The 20,530-nt window shown below is 42.6% G+C and overlaps 1 protein-coding gene across 3 annotated transcripts in view; it reads left to right on the top strand.

The window, feature by feature from the left end:
- lmbrd1 (LMBR1 domain containing 1) overlaps positions 1 to 20,530 on the top strand; it is a 211,099-nt gene that overhangs the window by 139,332 nt on the left and 51,237 nt on the right. For 2 of the 3 annotated variants that reach the window (XM_052025184.1, XM_052025186.1), the window contains 5 exons: positions 300 to 455; positions 3,929 to 3,993; positions 12,344 to 12,446; positions 19,081 to 19,185; positions 19,920 to 20,069. In XM_052025184.1, the coding sequence (XP_051881144.1) occupies positions 300 to 455; positions 3,929 to 3,993; positions 12,344 to 12,446; positions 19,081 to 19,185; positions 19,920 to 20,069 (579 nt within the window). The remainder of the gene's footprint in view (positions 1 to 299; positions 456 to 3,928; positions 3,994 to 12,343; positions 12,447 to 19,080; positions 19,186 to 19,919; positions 20,070 to 20,530) is intronic. The other variant, XM_052025185.1, reaches the window with a different exon arrangement.

Below are 20,530 nucleotides of genomic sequence, written 5' to 3'. Positions count from 1 at the left end.
AAAGAATTTTCTCAAAACCATGATCAAGTGTCTAGCTGATGCAGGTACATTGTGACCACGCAGAAAATATTTTCCTGCTTTTGAGGAGACTATCTTAACATCATTTCAAATCAAACCCAAGGAACTTCAGTCTTTAATAAATCATTATTAAATTCCATTTACAAGCAATCCAGTTTACCACCTGATAAAACTTGAGACCACATTTTTATTCCTAAATTGTAAACCTGTTTGAATGTAGGATTGGGTCAGAGAAAATGATTACCTGATCTTTCCTGTATACATGTCTTTGAATATTTCAGCAGTGCAAGGATGGTCGCCCTCTGTCAACAGGAGACCGTAGAGCTTTACAGAAACTAGAGGACAAGTTGCGAACACTTAGAAGAAGAGACAGACATCTGGAAACTGCTGAGAAAAGTTGCTGGTTGAAATTTTGTTGTGCTCTAAGACCTCTTAAGGTACATACATTGGATCTAATATATATATATCTCTTATACATTTAATCTGGGCCATGTGCCTCAGTGTTACTACATGGTAGACGGTGTTGCAAATTCTGATTGTTACAATGCCATCTATCATGTAATAATGCTGAGAAAATAGACCATGCATGCATTCCTCAGCAAAGCTGAATGTCCACAAGGAAGTATATTTCACTTAAGAGAATGAATTGTTTCAATACTTAGCTGTAGCCAAGTTTATCAATATTAAACTTATTTGAAAACACGTATGGATATGTTCAAGTCTTACGATATTTAACATGACATTTATTCCAGAATTTGCATGCATTGTATAGGTAGTCTTGTCACCTTAATGAAGGATTGGGAAAACTGGAAAATTAATTTGCTGGTTCAATGCACCTAGAGCTAATGAATATTAAAGTATTTTTCCCATTCTAACTCGTAATGATCCTGTTTGAGTGATTGCTTGTTAATAAATGTCTCTCTCTTTTTCCCCATATCCCCTCCACCCCCATACACATCATACATTGATTCTTTCTATCTCTCTTGCCTTTTTATTTCTAATAACATACATAGTAGTAGAGTGTCACGGATTGCACCTGCAGTAATATTACTCTATTATTCTGAGAAGAACAGTTTCAATATTAAGGTTGCCCTGGTAAAGGAACAAAGAAGATGGCTTCGGAGAAAAATTTCAAATGATGAATAAATCTTAAAAGGTCATATATATCAAAACTTGCTCATATTGAAAACGAAATCCTAGCTTATACACACAACTTGATTTGTTTGCTGTTGGCAGTTAAAATGTTATACCACAATCGAATCATTTCTGATCTGATGGCATTATTTTGATGTCAATAATTTGTAACTATCCATGACTACAATTTATTATTAATTTCAAAGTATTTTGTTCAGATAATTAGATCATATTTTTAGTGCAAAGGAAATTTTAAACCTTGATTGTTGTATTTAATGTACATTCTTTTCTTCCATCACTTGTTCTATTCTTGTTTCTGCCTGTGCATGTTAAAGTGGATACTTCTGCTTTGTTACAAATTGACCTTCATTCCAGTATCATCATTTTCCTGGCAGCTGAATAATCAGTTTATAGAATCTGGAAATCTTTTTGGGATTTTACCATTCTGATAAAATTTAAACAACACATTATATTTCACATTATAAAAAATCCCACTGAATTTTGGCTGTAGATTCTCTTGAACATTATTGCTGATGGCAGCAATTTACCGTTAACAATTTTTGAATAGTCCGTATTATGTTCGATGAGAAGGCTATGAAGATTTAAGCCAAAGTGCTTCTGAAAGATTATCACTATTTATCACTAAATATAGTTACTGTACAAATACAGGTAGTATTGCATCCAGAATTCTCATGCAATCAGCAAAAATTTCTAAAAATATTAAGCAATTTCATATTTTTAAAGAATGTAAATTTGTATCTTGCGTGCTAGGTTCTGGTGCGATTTTGTTCACACGCTGTCTCCCATCAGCTTATACCTGCCCTCAGTCCCTCACTTATTTTTCCAAGTAGTGGTTGGTTCCAGTTATCTTTAATAAACTACAGTATTTCTCCCATCTATCCACTATGTCAGATAAGGATACACCCAGCAAAGGTATGAAGCGGAAATGTGTAGCGCCAATGTTGAAACAGAAAATGGAAATATGTAATAGACTGGAAAAGGAATTCAACATTGGTTCCTCAATGATTTATGACATTAAATCTGGTCACCTCACTACAGGAGGGATGTGGAAGCCATAGAAAGGGTGCAGAGGAGATTTACTAGGATGCTGCCTGGAATGCGGAGCATGCCTTATGAAAACAGGTTGAGGGAACTCGGCCTTTTCTCCTTGAAGCAATGGAGGATGAGGGGGGACCTGATAGAGGTATATAAGATGATGAGAGGTATTGATCGAGTAGATAGTCAGAGGCTTTTCCCCAGGGCTGAAATGGTGGCCACAAGAGGACATAGGTTGAAGGTGCTGGGGAGTAGGTATAGAGGAGATGTCAGGGGTAAGTTTTTTACTCAGAGAGTTGTGAGTGCGTGGAATGGGCTGCCGGCAACGGTGGTGGAGGCGGATAAGATAGGGTCTTTTAAGAGACTGTTGGATAGGTACATGGAGATGAGAAAAATAGAGGGCTATGGGTAAGCCTAGTAATTTCTAGGGTAGGGACATGATCGGCACAGCTTTGTGGGCTGAAGGGCCTGAATTGTGCTGTAGTTTTTCTGTTCTGTGTTCTATTAAATAGGAAAGTGCAAAGCTTAGAGTTTTTCTTGAACTGAGAGTGATGAAGTACAGTTTGGCAAGTTACTTAAAGGTTTATGCACAGTACAGTAACTTATTTTTTGAACATTTCTCTGGTAACTGGAAACCCTCCATTCTCTATGGATGCCAGATGGCTAATAGTGTATTGTACTGTGAACCTTGAGAGGCTTTGAATAGGTTACTACAGTTTGCCAACTCCAGTCCCATTGTCATCCTGGTAGATTTGCACCTGCTTGTTCTATTCTTATCTGGTCAGAGTAAAGGCTATCTTTCTACACTTACACTTGTAAACTCTGCTATCTCTCCAGGATCTGTTCCCCCTTCATATTTTTCAGCTGCGTGCTGTTTCCTAGCAACATTTAAAAACGAAGCTTTGTGTTTCCACATGTACACTGATGATGCCCAGCACCATTTCCCTTCACTGCCTCTAATCTTTCTGACTCTGAGCAGAATATTTTTGCAAGAAAAAACCATGCCATTGTGTTGAATCCCCACCACAAATTCAGTTCCTTGTTCACTGACTGATCACACTCTTTGTTACATGTGGCTGAATATATTTTGATAATTAATTGATCTTCAAATTCTACCATTTAAACATCCTGACATAATCTCATTTTGGCAGCACTGTGAGCAGGTTTTCATTCAGTGGACTAGTGATCTGCAGAACCCCAATCCCGATACACGTTTTTCTCATGTTTGTTTGCATTTAAGTCTGAAGTGAACACATTCATCTTCGTCAAATTAGCACTTGAAGAACCATAACTTGTATGATGATGGGCTAAGATTTGGGAAGTGGAATTAATCCGAATAGTTTTCAGTTTGGCCGGCATGGAGACCTTGGGCTGAATGGCTTCCTTTCTGTGCCGTAAATTGATATGATCATGTGATCCAACATAAACAGAAAAATAAAACACAAGTGCAATTTTCATTTGCTTGTTAATTAGTAATCATTTTTCTCATTAACTGCAGAATTTATTGCATTCATTGAAATATTTGCTTTACAGTGTTTAAAATTACAACCATTTCATTATGGAGAAATTGTGTTACAATGGCTTTTGGTTTCTCTGACCTCTCCACGTTACCTATGTTGTTCATTGTTTTCCCACAGCTGCTGTCATTTGCTGATGTTGTAGGTGAAATATTTTAGGTATCCATCATGGCATGAACTGAAAAGTGTTTTATATTTTGCAGATAGCTCTGGGAACATTTTTCTTCTTGGTGGCTCTTCTATTCGTTGTTGCTCTCTTTCTGTCAAAGTAAGTTGATCATTGTAAATTGCCTGTTTTCTTCAGAGAAGCTTATGTATATTTCTGACCAATCAGAGAATCACAAAATACTCTGAAGCAGTAGGTCATTTAGCTCATTGTGTTTGTGCCAGTCAAAAAAGAGCTACTCAGTCAAGTCCAGCCTTTTGGGACATGGCTAATAGCCCTACAGGTTATGGCTCCAAATAGACATTTAAGTACTTTCTGTATATGATAAGAATTTCCGTCTCTACCACACTTTCAGGCAGTGAGTTCTAGACCAGCTTCTGGGTGAAAATTGTTTTTTCATCTCCCCTCTAATTCTTCTACCAATTACTTTAAATCTGAGTCCTCTAGTCTTTGCTCCTTTGCAAAGGGAAAAAGATAACGGAATGGAAGGCGTGAGTTATAAGGAGACACTGGATAGGCTGGAGCTTCTTTTCCTGGAGCGTATAAGGCTGAGGGGTGACCTTATAGAGGTATATAAAATCATGAGGGACATAGAACACTACAGCACAGTACAGGCCCTTCGGCCCACAATGTTGTGCCGACATTTTATCCTGCTCTAAGATCTATCTAACCCTTCCCAACCACATAGCCCTCCAGTTTTCTATCATTCATGTGCCTATCTAAGAGTCTCTTAAATGCCCCTATGTATCTGCTTCCGCCACCTCTGACAGCTGTGCGTTCCACGCACCCACCACTCTGTGTGTAAAAAAAAACTTACCTCTGATAATTCCCCCCATACCTTCCTCCAATCACCTTAAAATTATGCCCCCTCGTGTTAGCCATTTTCGCCCTGGGAAAAAGTCTCTGACTGCCCACTCGATCTATGCCTCTCCCCATCTTGTAGACCTCTGTCAAGTCACCTTTCATCTTCCTTCGCTCCAGAGAGAAAAGCCCTAGTTCGCTCAAGCTATCCTCATAAGACATGCTCTCCAATCCAGGCAGCATCCTAGTAAATCCCCTTTAAATCCACATCCTTCCTATAATGAGGCGACCAGAACTCAACACAATACTCCAAGTGTGGTCTGATCAGAGTTTTATAGAGCTGCAACATTACCTCACGGTTCTTGAACTCAATACCCCGAATAATGAAGGCCAACACGCCATACATCTTCTTAACAACCCTATTAACCTGCACAGCACCCTTGAGGGATCTATGGACATGGACCTCAAGATCCCTCTGTTCCTCCACACTGCTAAGAGTCTTGCCATTAACCTTGTATTCTGACTTCAAATTCAATCTTCCAAAGTGTATCACTTCATACTTTTACGGGTTGAACTCCATCTGCCACTTCTCAGTCCAGCTCTGCATCCTATCAATGTCCTATTGTATCCTACAGTAACCTTCTACACTATCCACAACACCACCAACCTTTGTGTCATCTGCAAACTTACTAACCCACCCTTCCACATCTTCATTCAAGTCATTTCTAAAAATCACAAAGAGCAGGGGTCCCAGAACAGATCCCTGTAGAACACCACTGGTCACCGACTTCCAGGCAGAATACGCTCCATCTACAACCAACCTCTGTCTTCTATGGGTGAGCCAATTCTGAATCCACACAGCCAAGTTTCCCTGTCCCTCACAAAGCCATGCTGTCTGTCCCTAATCAGCCTATGCTTCTCCAAATGCCCGTAAATCCTATCTCTAAGAATTTTCTCCAATAATTTGCCCACCACTGAAGTAAGACTCACTGGCCTGTAATTCCCAGGGTTATCCCTACCTTGAACAAAGGAAAAATATTTGCCACCCTCCAATCATCTGACACTATTCCAGTGGCCAGTGAGGATGCAAAGATCATTGCCAAAGGCGCAGGAATCTCTTCCCTCACTTCTCATAATAACCTTGGATATATCCCGTCTAACCCTGGTGACTTATCTATTCTAATGTTTTTCAAAAGTTCCAGCACATCCTCTTTCCTCATATCGACATGCTCTAGCGTATCAGCCTGTCGTATGGCATCCTCACAAAGGTCAAGGTCTCTCTCACAGGTGAATACTGAAGCAAAGAATTCATTAAGGACTTTCCCTACCTCTTCCAACTCCAGGCACATGTTTCCTCTTTTATTCCTGATCGGTTCTACCCTCACTCTAGTCATCATCCTATTCTACACATCGGTGTAGAATGCCTTGGGGTTTTCCTTAATCCTACTCGCCAAGGCCTTCTCATGCCCCCTTCTGGCTCTCCTAAGTCCATTCTTAAGCTCCTTCCTGGATACCCTTGTAACTCTCCAGAGCTTTCTCTGATCCTTGCTTTCTATACTTTAGGTAAGCTTCTTCCTTCCTCTTGACAAGATATTCTATGTCTCTTGTCAATCATGGTTCCTTCACTCTACTGTCCTTACCCTGCATCAATGGGACAAACCTATCCAGAACCCCATGCAAGTAATCCCTAAACAGTCTCCACATTTCCATTGTGCACTTCCCAAGAACATCAGTTCCCAATTTACGCTCCCAAGTTCCTGCCTAATAGCATCATAATTCCCCCTCCCCCAATTAAATACTTTCCCATATCATCTGCTCCTATCTCTCTCCAAGGCTATGGTAAAGGTCAAGGAGTTATGGTCACTCTCTCCAAAATGCTGTCCTACCAAGAGATCTGAAACCTGATCAGACCAGTATGGGTCAAATCACCCATGACAACAACCTTGTTATTTTGCACCTTTCCAAAATCTGTCTCTCAATCTGCTTCTCAGAGTCTGTGCTGCTATTGGGGGTTCTGTAGAATGCTCCCAATAGAGTGATCACTCCCTTCCTGTTTCTGACTTCCACAGACAGACTCAGTAGACAGTCCCTCCACAACATCTTCCCTTTTTACTGCTGTGATACTGTCCCTGATCAGCAAAACCATTCCCTCACCTTGTTTACCTCCATCCCTGTCCCTTTTGAAACATCTAAACCCTGGAATATCCAGCAGCTGTTCCTGCCCTTGTGACAGCCAAGTCTCTGTAATGGCCACAACGTCGTAGTTCCATGTACTTACCCATGCTCTAAGTTCATCACCCTTGTTCTTGATACTTCTCACATTAAAGTAGACACACTTCAGCCCATCCAACTGACTGCAATTTATTGCAGATTACAACAAATGTCAATACTACTTGTTAACACCTCAAAAAATTAAATCTCATTAGATGTATAAGATAATATAAGCCTTCATTTAAAAAGGTAAGATTAAGGAAGGAGCTGCCCATTATTACTCTTGTCTTTTAAATGGCTCATCTTATAAAATGGATTCCAGTAATTTTCCCACCATCAAAGTTATAAAAAAACATAGAACAGCACAGGAGCAGGCCCTTCGGCTCACCATGTCTGCACCAACCATTCTGTCAATTTAATCTAATCTAACCCCATCTGCTTGCACATTGTCTGTATCCCTCTGTTTCCTGCCTGTTCCCCCACCAGTGAATATCCTCCCATTTACTGCATGTTCTCTTGCCTAGTTGCACCTTCGCAGTTGCACCTCATGCTATTTGTATCTGCTTTTTCCACCTCCCTTGGTTGCATGTTCCAGACATCTCTACTCTCTGTCCTTATATATAAAAAAAATCTTGCCACGTAAATCATCTTTAATCTTCCCCCCTTTCACCTTAAAGCTATGCCCTCTTGTATTTGACATTTCTACCCTTGGAAAAATACTCTATCTACCCTTTCTCTTCCTTTCATAATTCTATCAGGTTGCCCCTCAGCCTCTGACACTCCAGAGAAAACAATCCAAGTTTGACCAAGTTAAAATAATTGGCCTGCAATGACATGGTATACTCATTCTTTCCTTTTAAAACAACCGTATGATGTTAACAGTCTTCCACTCTTGAGCTGCATAGGACAGAAACAGTGTGGTTATAGCCTATGTGATTTTATCCGTTCTTTTAAAAGAACTAAAAGATGCTAAACCCCTTAATACTTTTATTAATTGATATTAACATAGAGCATGGAAAGGATTCAGTGTTACAAGTGTTCAATTTCCACTGCATCTCCCTGATTTGAGATGCCAATAGTAGTGACCTTTATTTATTTAAGGAAAGAAACGAGGCAAGTTTGAAACATTTAGGGAGCAAGGAGGAGGGAAACTTTTTGGTGGAAGGGTCAAGAGGATACGTTAGATAAGCAAAAGAAGGAATAGAAAAATTAGACCTTGATTCCTGGGTCAGAGATGGTGAAGAAAAGAAGCACAAGGATGTTGGCTGGAATTGTAAGGAGAGATTGGATCAACTGGGACTGCTTTCCCTGGAGCGAAGCAGGCTGAGGGGTAACCTTATAGAGATTTATAAAATCATGAAGGGCATGGATGGGGGTCGATAACCACAGTCTTTGTCCCATAAGAAGTGAATAAGCATACAGTTGGCATATACTCTTGAGTATAGCAGAATGAGAGGTGATCTCATTGAAACATAAAACATACTTAATGGGGCTTGATAAAGTAGATGCAGGAATGATGTTTTCGCACATTGGAGTGTCTAGAACCAAAGGTTACAGTCTCAGGATCAGAAGTCAGATATTCAGGGCAGAGATTAAATTCCTTGAAAATATATATTTTTTTAAAACTGCATATGCTGGAAATCTGAAACAAAGTAGGTAATGCTGGAAATACTCAGCAGGTCAGACAGCATCTGTGGAGAGAGAAACAGAGTTAACATTTCATGTCAGACACATTTTGTCAGATTAAATTTCTTCATTAGTGGGTAGTGAATCTTTGGAATTCTCTAACTAAGATGGATGTAGAGGCTCCTTTTCTGAATATATTCAAGACAGCAAACAATAGATTTTCAGATTTAAGGTAATCAAAGGATATAGGATTAATGCAGGAAAGTGGTGCTGAGGTAAAAGGTTAGCCTTAATTTTATTGAATGGCAAAGTGGTCACGAGGTGCCAAATAGCTTACTTCCTAGAAACATAACATAAGGAAACTGAAGAAGGAAATTCAGATCAGCCATTCAAGATAGGGACATCAGATATTGAGTGTCCTACCAATGGAAAAGGAAAATCTGAAGACAAAGAGATTGTTTGGATTGAAGTTACGGTTTTGGGAGGGAGACAGGTGGAGAGAAATGTTGCTTTAATGTAGGGAAGTAGAGCAGGGTACAGGTAGATTGCCATAAAATAAGGGAAAAGGTGTGTTAGCAGCCTCAGGTTGTATTTGAACAGGAAATGCAGCAAAATCAGGCAAATGGGATTAGTTAGCTGGGCAAATAGGTTGGCATGGACTTGGTGGGCCCAAGGGCTCATTTCTGTGCCATATGCATCTATGACTCTAAAATTGGTGGGCTAGTGGCAATGAGACAGGGTGGAAAGGTTTAATTTATAGTTCATAATTTGGAAGAAAGGAGTATTGGGAGTAAAAACCAGTTTGGATATTAAGAGTTGGTTGTGGATTGGAAGTTTGCTCTGTGAGGATATTGGAACTTCTTCATTTCTTTCCTATTATGCCCCTCTCTTTGTACCATCTAATAGTCTACCTTGACCTTGAGAGTTTCCTCCTGACCTCTTCATCCCACATGCTTGGTACATTGCCAACCTAAATGCCTAGGTTGTTCTTCTTGCTATTTAACATTTGTAATTAGTTCTTCTCTGTATACCAACTCACTTTCAGAACTGCTGGCTTCACATATGTTTACATAAAAATTACACAATTTCTCTGTTTTGTAAATTTCTGCTTTAATTCCAATCTATCTTTCCTTAATAAAATACCTTACAGTATTATAGGCACCCAAATCCATGTCGGCTTAAATGTCGTTTTCTCTTCAAACAGATCTCTATCTCTCTTAGAGTCAAAACATCTCAGTTAAAATCACATGATTTTTTTATGACCATTATGCCATATTATCATTGCTGTTTCCTCACAAAGATTGCATAATTCCACTGCAATGACATTATCAAGGTTGCTTCATCTCTTCTGTAACTAAAACCATGCTTTTGTCTCTTCCGGATATCACTATCCTAAATCTTTCCATAGCTCTAATTTTACAGCATCCATAAAGTTTTTCACATGCAATACTTTGCTACCCAAAGACCAATCCAGATCATATTTTGCTCAACCATCACTTTATTCAATGTGCATTGGCTTTTATTTTTTCCCCAATACCTTCAACTTAGATTTTTCATCTTTGTATTCAAGTCAGCTCTCTTCATAAACTGTAATCCTCTCAGGCTCTACAGCCTCCAATAACTGGTGACACAAAAATTGGTGGTATAGTGGACAATGAAGACAGTTGTCCAAGGTTATGACAGGATCTAGATCAACTGAGAAAATGGGCAAAGGAATGGCAGATGGAATTTAACTTCGACAAATGTGAAGTGATGCATTTTGGGAAGTTAAACCAGAGCATATGCAGTGAATTGCAAGGGGCTGGGGAGTGTTATTGAACAGCGAGACCTTGCATTACAAGTACATAGTTCCCTGAAAGTGGTGACACAGATAACCAGAGTGGTGAAGAAGGTGTATGGTATGCTTGCCTTCATTGGCCGAGGCATTGAGTATAGGAGTTGGAATATCATGTTACATTTGTACAAAATGTTGGTTAGGCTACACACTTGAAGTATAGTGTGCAGTTCTGGTCACCACACTACAATAAAGATGTGATTAACCTAGAGTTGGTGTAGAAAAGATTCATAAGGATGTTACTTGGACTGGAGGGCATGATTTATGAAGAGAGATTGGATAGGTTAAGACTATTTTCCCTGAAGCAAAGGAGGATGAGGGGTGACCTTGTAAAGATTTATAAAATCATGGTGGGCATAGATATAGTAGATAGTCATGGTCTTTTTCCCAGGGTAGGGTATTCTAAAACTGAAGGGTGAGGGGGGGGAAATTTAGAGGGGCAAGTTTTTCATGCAGAGGGTGGTGGCATATGGAACGAGCCACCAGAAGAGGTGATACAACGTTTTAAAGACATTTGGGCAAGTACATGGATTGGAAATGTCTAAAAGGATGTGGGCCAAATGCAGGGAAATGGGATTAGCATAACTCTGTGTTCCTTAAACTGATTTCTTGTACATTCCCACAGTCCCTTTGTTCTGTTGGTGACTGTGCTTTCAGAAGTGACACTTCAATACCCCTCCATACACGAAAGATTCTGGCCTCTTCACATCCCCAATTTTCGTTGTCATGACTGAATATGTTTTTGGGTTTGAGCTGTCTGAAGACCTCTATCTCCAGCTGTCTTCATTTAAGGCCCTATTTTAAACCAAGCTCACTGATCAAGAAATTAATCATTTTATTTTTTTTTATTTGGTTAAGTTCATTCAGCTGACTTTACAGTATGAATAGTAATAGCTATGTGTTTGTTTTACTGGCATTTTTGGCAGTTCAAAAGAGATTCACCAGACTAATTCCTGGAATGAGAGGGTTGGCTCTGTCTCTATGCTTCCTGCTGCCTTGGGAAAGCAGCCAACATAATCAAAGACCCCTCCCACCCCAGTCATTCTCCCTTCTCCTGCCTTCCATCAGGCAGGAGATACAGAAATTTGAAAACACTTACCTCCAAGCTCAAGGACAGCTTCTATTCCACTGTTATAAGACTCTTGAACAGATCAACAGATGAACTTTTGATCTCCCAATCTACCTCGTCATGGCCCTTACACGTTACTTGTCTGCCTGCACTGCACTTTCTCTGTATACTTTGCATTCTGTTTTTTTGTTTTTTTTCATTTGCTCTATGTTGATGTACATATGTATGGAATGGTCTGTCTGGATGCCATACAAACAAAAGCTTTTCTCTGTATCTCAGTACAAGTGACAATAAATAACCAATTATCAATTAGACTATCATGAGCAGCTGAAGAAATTAGAACGATTCCTTGGAGTTTGGAAGAGTTGATCTGATTGGAACATTTAAGATCCTGAGGGCATATGACAGGAAAGTTGATGAGATGTTTCCACTAATGGGATAATCTCAAACAAGGAGACATAATTTCATGATTAGGGGGTGGTCATTTAAAACGGAGGTGTGCAGTTATTTCTTCTGTGTAGAACTATGTACCCCGAAAGATTGTGAAGAATAGATCATTGAGGGTATTTAATGAGGAAGTAGATACATTTTTGAAAGATCAGGGAATTGAGAGCTATGGAGAACTGGAGAGGAAGTGAGGGTTGGGGTTATGATCATATTGAACAGTGGAGCATGCCTGAGAGATCAAATGGCCTACACCTGCTCCTATTATGTTCAGCAAATAAACATAACCTTTGGGTAATTCTCATTGCTTCTCTTTTGGCTGCTTCATTTACTCCACAGCATCTCCAAGTTGTGTTTACCATCATCTTGTGCTCTTGCATGTATTTTAGGACAATAAACAGGTCGTCTTCAATCATTTGTGGAGATTTAAACTGTTCTTTTTTTCCTCTCTCTCAAATTTTTTGCAGCTTGGATAAAGCACTCCATTCAATGGGTTTTGATTCTGGATTTATAATATTTGAAACTAACTTGGGAAATCCTTTAAACAAATTATTGCTTGTTCTACAGACAGTAAGTATGAAAATTGTGTAATTCTAAAAGGTGATAGCACAATATGATGCTGCAATATATATATAGATTCTTTCTTATTAACATTTCTATTGAGTAATTAGATCCTTACCAGTACCTCACAGTGGTAATGGTTTCAAGGCATAATGCTATCTCGTTAGGGCTTATATTCTCACTGTTATTGTACTGCCACATAAAATTCAATTTGCATCTCATCAGTCCACTTCCCCAATATTTAGATCCTACTGTATTGTTGTTTCCTGTTGTTTGCCATTTTTTTCCATTCTTGTATTCTGCATGTGTGGCGACTCACCGTCTAGTCGGGCGAACCGGCTCGGCAGTCGGGTCGCGCTGCGTCGGAGCGACGAGGCCCAAGATGGCGGCGGGCCTCGTCTTTCCAAGTGACGGGGAGAACCCGCGCACGGGAAAGTCCTGATGACGTAGGACTTACGTCATTGCCGGTTGTTTTGGGCGGGAACATTCTCCCTTAAAGGGCCCGCGCAAGGCGGGAAAATAAACCAGTTCTGTTTGGCAATCCTCCGAGTAGAGTCTTGTTTTATTCCGCGGTAGCAACCGCTACATTGGTGACCCCGACGGTCCAAACGGCTTTTGGACCCGCGAAATGGACGACAGCGCAGCAGCCAACGCAGTGGCCCTCAAGCTGCCCACCTTTTGGACACTTCGGCCCAGCGTCTGGTTTGACCAGGCCGAAGCGCAATTCCACCTTCGGCAGATCACCTCCGACTCCACGAAGTACTACCATGTGGTTAGCTCTCTGGACCAGGAGACAGCCGCCCAGGTTGGAGACTTCATCCAGTCGCCTCCGGAGGAAGATAAGTACCCGGCTTTCAAAGACCTTTTGATCCGGACCTTCGGCCTCTCCCGTCGTGAGCGCGCCGCCCGCCTGCTTCATCTGGATGGCCTGGGGGACAGATCCCCATCCGCCCTAATGAATGAGATGCTGGCATTGGCCGAGGGACACAAGCCATGCCTGATGTTCGAACAGGCCTTCCTCGAACAGCTCCCCGATGACATCCACTTGTTGTTAGCTGACGCCGACTTCAGCAACCCCCGTGAGGTGGCCGCCCGGGCAGATGTCCTGTGGAGGGCCAAGCGCGAGAGCGGTTCGTCCGTCAGTCAAATCGCCAGGCCGCGAGCCCAACGCCCGCCTCGCCCAGCCCCAGCAACCGAGCAGCCACGCCCCAGGAGCGCAGACGACGACACGGGTGACCAGCTGTGCTTCTACCATCAGAGGTGGGGTGCGGAGGCCCGTCTATGCCGCCCACCCTGCAAGTTTCAGGGAAACGCCAGGGCCAGCCGCCGCTGATGGCTACGGCGGCTGGCCGCCGACAGAGCCTCCTCTTCGTTCAGGACAAGAAATCTGGACAGCGTTTCCTCGTTGATACTGGAGCGGTGGTCAGTATTTTGCCCCCGACAGGCCGCGACACTCGTGACAGGCCACCAGGTCCTCTACTCAATGCCGCCAACGGTACAACGATACGGTCTTTTGGCATCCGTACGCTTCAATTACACTTTGACGGCAGCCGTTTTACTTGGACCTTTACCCTTGCCACCGTCGCCCGACCACTCCTAGGAGCCGATTTCCTTCGGGCCCACAACCTGTTAGTCGACCTGCGAAGGAAGCGGTTAGTCCACTCTAGCACTCTCCGGACCTATCCCCTGGGAGAAATCAGCCCACCAGCCCCGCGCCTGGACTCCATTTCCCTTTCTGGCGACGATTTCGCCAAGCTCCTAGCCGAATTCCCATCGATTTTGGCACCTTCGTTTACAAATTCTAGGCCCACACACAGGGTACGACACCACATCATTACCACAGGGCCACCCCTTCATGCTCGAGCACGACGATTACCTCCAGACAAGCTCCGCCTGGCAAAGGAAGAGTTCCGTCACATGGAGGAGCTGGGGATTGTTCGCAGGTCAGACAGCCCCTGGGCCTCCCCCCTGCACATGATCCCCAAAGCCACCAGAGGGTGGAGGCCCTGCGGCGACTACCGCAGGCTGAATGACGCCACCACCCCGGACCGCTATCCCATCCCTCACATCCAGGACTTCGCAGCGAACTTACACGGGGCCCACATCTTTTCCAAAGTGGACCTCGTTAGGGGATACCACCAAATCCCGGTCCATCCGGATGACGTCCCCAAAACTGCGATTATCACCCCATTTGGCCTGTTCGAATTCCTTCGGATGCCGTTCGGCCTTAAGAACGCCGCACAGACCTTCCAGCGGCTGATGGACGCGGTAGGCCGAGACCTGGACTTCGTGTTCATTTACTTAGATGACATACTGATCGCCAGCCGTAACCGCCAGGAACACCCTTCCCACCTCCGCCAGCTGTATTCCCGCCTCCGCGATTTCGGCCTCACGATCAACCCGTCCAAGTGCCAATTCGGACTTGACTCTATCAATTTCCTTGGCCACAAAATCACCAGCGACGGGGCAACACCCCTACCCGCCAAGGTGGACGCTATCCGCCATTTTGCCCGCCCCGACACAGTCAAAGGCCTAAAGGAATTCCTTGGGATGGTCAACTTTTACCATCGTTTCATCCCTGCAGCAGCCCGTATCATGCGCCCTCTGTTCTCGCTGCTGGCTGGTAAGGGCAAGGACATCACCTGGACTGACGAGGCTGGTACACCCCAGGACTGACGTCCCGACTGCCCTCACGGTAGACGCGTCCAACACCGCGGTGGGTGGGGTACTGGAACAGCTACTCGAAGGCTGTTGGCAACCCTTGGCATTTTTCAGCAAGCACCTTAGACCGCCCGAACTGAAATACAGCGCTTTTGATCGGGAACTTCTAGCGCTGTATCTGGCGGTCCGGCATTTCCGATACTTTCTAGAAGGCAGGCCTTTCACCGCTTTCACCGATCATAAGCCTCTGTCCTTTGCCTTCTCCAAAGTCTCCGATCCCTGGTCAGCTCGTCAGCAGAGACATTTATCCTACATTTCCGAGTTCACAACTGACATCCAACATGTCTCTGGAAAGGATAATGTCGTTGCTGATGCACTTTCCAGACCAACCATCCACAACCTATCCTTGGGTGTCGACTACACGGCCCTAGCTGACGCACAGCAAGCCGGCGACGAACTGCCCAGCTACAGAACCGCAGTCTCGGGTCTGCAGCTCTGAGATTTCTTGGTTGGTCCAGGTCAGCGGACACTACTTTGCGACGTTGCGACTGGTCAGCCCTGCCCTATAGTCCCTGCAGCCTGGCGGAGACACGTTTTTGACTCGGTACATGGGTTGGCGCACCCGTCCATCAGATCTACTGTCCGACTGTTCGCCAGCAAGTTTGTCTGGCACGGCCTGCGCAAACAGGTCAGTGAGTGGGCCAGGACTTGTCCGCACTGCCAGACGTCAAAAATCCAGCGACACACCAAGGTCCCACCACAGCAGTTCGAGCCTACCCGTAGGAGGTTCGACCACATACACGTCGACCTCGTGGGCCCTCTGCCGGTTTCAAGAGGAGCCCGGTACCTCCTTACCATCGTGGACCGGTTCACGAGGTGGCCTGAGGCAACCCCCCTGACTGACATCACAACTGATTCCTGCGTCCGGGCGCTGCTCACAACTTGGGTCTCACGTTTTGGCGTTCCGGCCTACATCACTTCAGACAGAGGCACCCAATTCACTTCCAGTCTCTGGGCTGCATTAGCGAACCTGCTAGGGACGCAGCTGCACACCACCACGGCCTACCATCCTCAATCAAACGGGTTGGTGGAACGTTTTTACCGCCATCTGAAATCGGCCTTGATGGCCCGCCTGAAGGGTCCTAACTGGGTTGACGAGCTGCCTTGGGTCCTGCTCGGCATACGCACTGCCCCCAAAGAAGACCTCCGCACTTCGTCAGCTGAGCTTGTATACGGGGCGCCACTAGTTGTCCCCGGGGATTTCATACCTGCCCTTCGGGACCAAGGGGAACAACCCCAGCAGTCCTACAAAGACTGCGCGAGAAGCTTGGCGCCTTGGCCCCGATTCCCACCTCACGGCACGGTCAAGCCCCATCCTGCCAGCCCAAGGAACTGCGGGACTGTAAGTTTGTTTTCGTTCGCAGGGGCACACCTCGGGCGCCATTGCAATGACCATATGAGGGACTGTTCCGAGTCATACGGAATAACGGATCCACTTTTATTTTGGACATTGGAGGCAGGGAACAGGTTTTCACGGCGGACCGCCTCAAACCGGCCCATTTGGATCTGCAACAGCCTGTCGAGGTTGCCGCGACGCAGAGGCCACCCCCCTAAGCGGCAGCTGGCACAGCCCACGGACCTTGGGGACTGTATCGCCGGTTCTTGGGGGGGGGGTTGTGTGGCGACTCACCGTCTAGTCGGGCGAACCGGCTCGGCAGCTGGGTCGCGCGGCGTCGGAGCGACGAGGCCCAAGATGGCGGCGGGCCTCGTCTTTCCGAGCGACGGGGAGGACCCACGCGCGGGAAAGTCCTGATGACGTAGGACTTGCGTCATTGCCGGTTGTTTTGGGCGGGAACATTCTCCCTTAAAGGGCCCATGCAAGGCAGGAAAATAAACCAGTTCTGTTTGGCAATCCTCCGAGTAGAGTCTTGTTTTATTCCGCGGTAGCAACCGCTACACATGTTTAATTTAGCTTTGGTCCAACATATTTATATTAAATGGAATATTAGCTTACCTTCATGGTCACTTTTCCCCCAATCCACCCTCCAACTACCTTACTAACCTGTGATGCAACATATCAAAAGCCTGCCTAGAATTAAATCTAGAATACTGGTAGTTGAATAGATATTTTGTTTTTTAAAAGGGGAGTTATCCAGTATTCTGAAATAGACAACATTTAGTAACGTAGCAAAGGGGAAAAAAATGTTAACAACTGAATCATCAATTCATTTAAATTAACCAACTTTGAATTAAGAATAGATTACACAGCACACCCATAGATATTCTGCTGTACCAAACTCTGTCATTTCATTGAATTCTAGTAAATATGTTAAAAACAAAAATTCCTTCCATACTCCAGGCTCACTCCTCTTCTTAGTTAATACCTTTCCAGGGTGCTTTACAATAGCTGCCCATGACTTCACTATTCAATGATGCTTCAGATTACTCCATACACCTTTTAAAGCTTACTGTTATTTTAGTTTCCAATTCTTTGCAATACACCAATTTCAATTGATCCCCTAAAGACTGTACCAAGGATATGACTATTATCTCATCATGAGTATTAATACAGTGTCAAACACTGTATTTTCTAGGTGTGTTATGCTCAGTATAATGTGAGTAGTTTAGGGATCATGGGTTCTTTATGTTTAAAAAGATGTATTTACCTATTGTGCCACATATTTCTGAAGTTGTCCACCATTTTGATTTCCCTACATTCTCTCTTTCTTCACACCCTTGCATTTACTTCAAAATTATTGATGAATTTATTTGTGACGGTTTCAGAGTGCTATCTGGGCCACTAAATGTAAGGTAATGAAAGTCAAAATCAACCTTCACCAGGAGCTGTTACCATGATGAGGTTAGCAATGAAGCAGGAGAAATCAAGGTTCTCTTTAGCGTCCTCAGCTGAAACCAGCTTCTTCAGTCTAGAAATGGGACCCCAGTCTTTATTGGTCTGTTTTTGATACTGACATTTGAAATTGGAAATATTACTGCTTCATTAACCCTTCAGTAACCCCAGTGGAATAAATGAGAAAACCAAAAAATTGCAGATGCTAGAGATCTGAAATAAGAGTAGAAAATGTTGGACACACAGCTGGTCAGGCAATATCCATGGAAGGAGAAACACAATTAATGTTGCTGGTTGAGTATCCTTCATCAAAATAGAATGAAAGTTACTGAAATTGTCCATAATTATGAAATTGAACATTTTAATTGTCCAATACATGTGAAGGTTCTAACTTAAGATTGGGGCAGTTACATGTATTTTGTTTTAAATAAGAAAGCATATTCACACAGAAAAGCATAGGATCCTCCATACGTTGCATCTGTCATCCGAAAATACTCGCTGCTCAGCAGATAATTGCAGCAATCTGAAATGCCACCTAATTGAAATTTTTCTATTGCTACTTAGATTGGACGTGTGAATAAATATACAGTAATGTTCCTGGAAAGTTTAGATTCATTTATCAATTTCATTCTTTGGCTTTGTAAATGTTCAAATTTATGGCTGTACAGGAAGCAGGGAGTTCCCTTTGGTGCAGATGTCTGTGTTTATTTCGACATTACATGCAGGGTTTCAATTCCAATAATTGTAATGTATTTCTCCATTTATTCACACTTTCATTGTTACAGTGTTTATCATTTTTACTCCTGTACATCGCTAGGGAGCATGATTTTCTTGAGGAAACATTTCATGCTTCAGATTAGTGAAGGTGGTCATAAACATGCACTATTTGCATATAAAGCAAAATGTTATTTTCTAATAGACTCTCATGTGTTAAAGGCACTGTCCATGTAATGTTATGTAATTGTCTCAATTAAATGTCAGAATCTGAATTTGTAAATATTGTGAGGTAGGGATTTTAAATGGCTTGACAGAACTCAGAGCTTGCTTTGTTTTGTTCCAGTTCAGTTGTTGAAGATGAAAATTGTTTTTATAAACACAACATTCACTTCTGTCTTTAAACTTCTTCCTCAGGTATTCCCACTGGATTATATTCTGATTGCTATCATTACGATGTACATAGTCTTCACATCCATGGCAGGGATCCGAAACATGGGCATCTGGTTTTTCTGGATAAGGGTAATTTCATTTCTTGAGTATGTGTGTCACATATCTGAGAATCAGGGTGGGAGAGAAGGATAAGCAGAACATAGATGATACCAGAATTTTCAATGATAAAGTCAATAATAATTGATTGCTCTTTACTGTCATGTTTTGTTAAAAGAGCACTGTAAAATCCAGTGGATGAGACCTATTCTCTTACACAAGTAGCTGACAAGTAGTATTTTGAAAAAATGCTGATTTTAAAAAGTGAAGCTTTGCTAATGGTAGAAATGATTAATTTTAGATTTGGTGGTGTAGGATTGTTTTGAGCTCAGAAGGTTAGGTGCTTGCTCATTGTTTCTCCCACAGTAACTTAATAGTGCTTCAACTACTTCACGTAATTCCATTTTTACAGAAAATTTGAAATTGGAAATGATCTTAAGAAATAAAACTCAAAAGAAAATGGGAAAAAAGAGAAATGTTGAAAAAAGTGTTACTTAAAACTTGGTAGTATTGTAGTTGTTCAAGTTTATGGTATAGTAAGAAACCTAAAATTTAAGTAGATTTATTGCAACAACAATGTTGCTGATCTTGGCTTTGTGCAAAATCTTATCCTGTGCTTTGAGAAATCAGGCCTTCAAGGGTTGGATTCCAGCCTGACAATTTATGGTTGGACACAAATTGTGAGTTCATCACCTTTTGTTCTGCACCACCATGCAGAGTTTTAAGTGGTTTAAGTTGCTCTTTGTTTCTTGCCTTTTTTCAAATAGTTGTACAAGATTAGACCAGGCAGAACACGCCCCCAAGCTCTCCTTTTTCTTTGTATGATTCTGCTCCTGATGGTTCTTCATACAAGTTATATGATCTACAGTCTTGCACCCCAGTATGTTATGTATGGAAGCCAAAAGTATCAAGAGCATGTAAGTATTGTCTAATTAATTTTCTATATCTAATCCTAGGATCAGATGGTCATATGTTTTGTCATTCCACTTTGACTGAGTCAGAAGACAAGAAAAATGTAGCTGAAAAAGATAAGTTAGCCTATTTTAGCTTATCCATCCAAGACAAAAAAAAGTTTGCATTTCCCCATTACTGCATCTAATTAAATTAATCCAAGGTTATGGCTTCTGGTGCATTAACATAAAATGATTCCAACTGTTGATCTCTCTGTGAGTTTGTCAGTTACAGGTTTTCTGTTCATTTTTCAGAAGCATCCCTCCTAACTGGCAGTATCACTCCTGAGATGCAGGGCATTTTTCCATACTGATTAGTTAATTGTGGTAGAACAAATTTATATATTTGATATAATTTGGCTTGGACAAATGGCTCTGTGTTGGTTTTGATTTTGGCATTGAGATCTAATGGATGTCATAATAGAAGG

This window comes from Pristis pectinata, chromosome 10 (genome assembly GCF_009764475.1).
Source record: "Pristis pectinata isolate sPriPec2 chromosome 10, sPriPec2.1.pri, whole genome shotgun sequence".
NCBI lineage: Eukaryota > Metazoa > Chordata > Chondrichthyes > Rhinopristiformes > Pristidae > Pristis > Pristis pectinata.
This window is presented reverse-complemented; position numbering and strand designations above follow the sequence as displayed.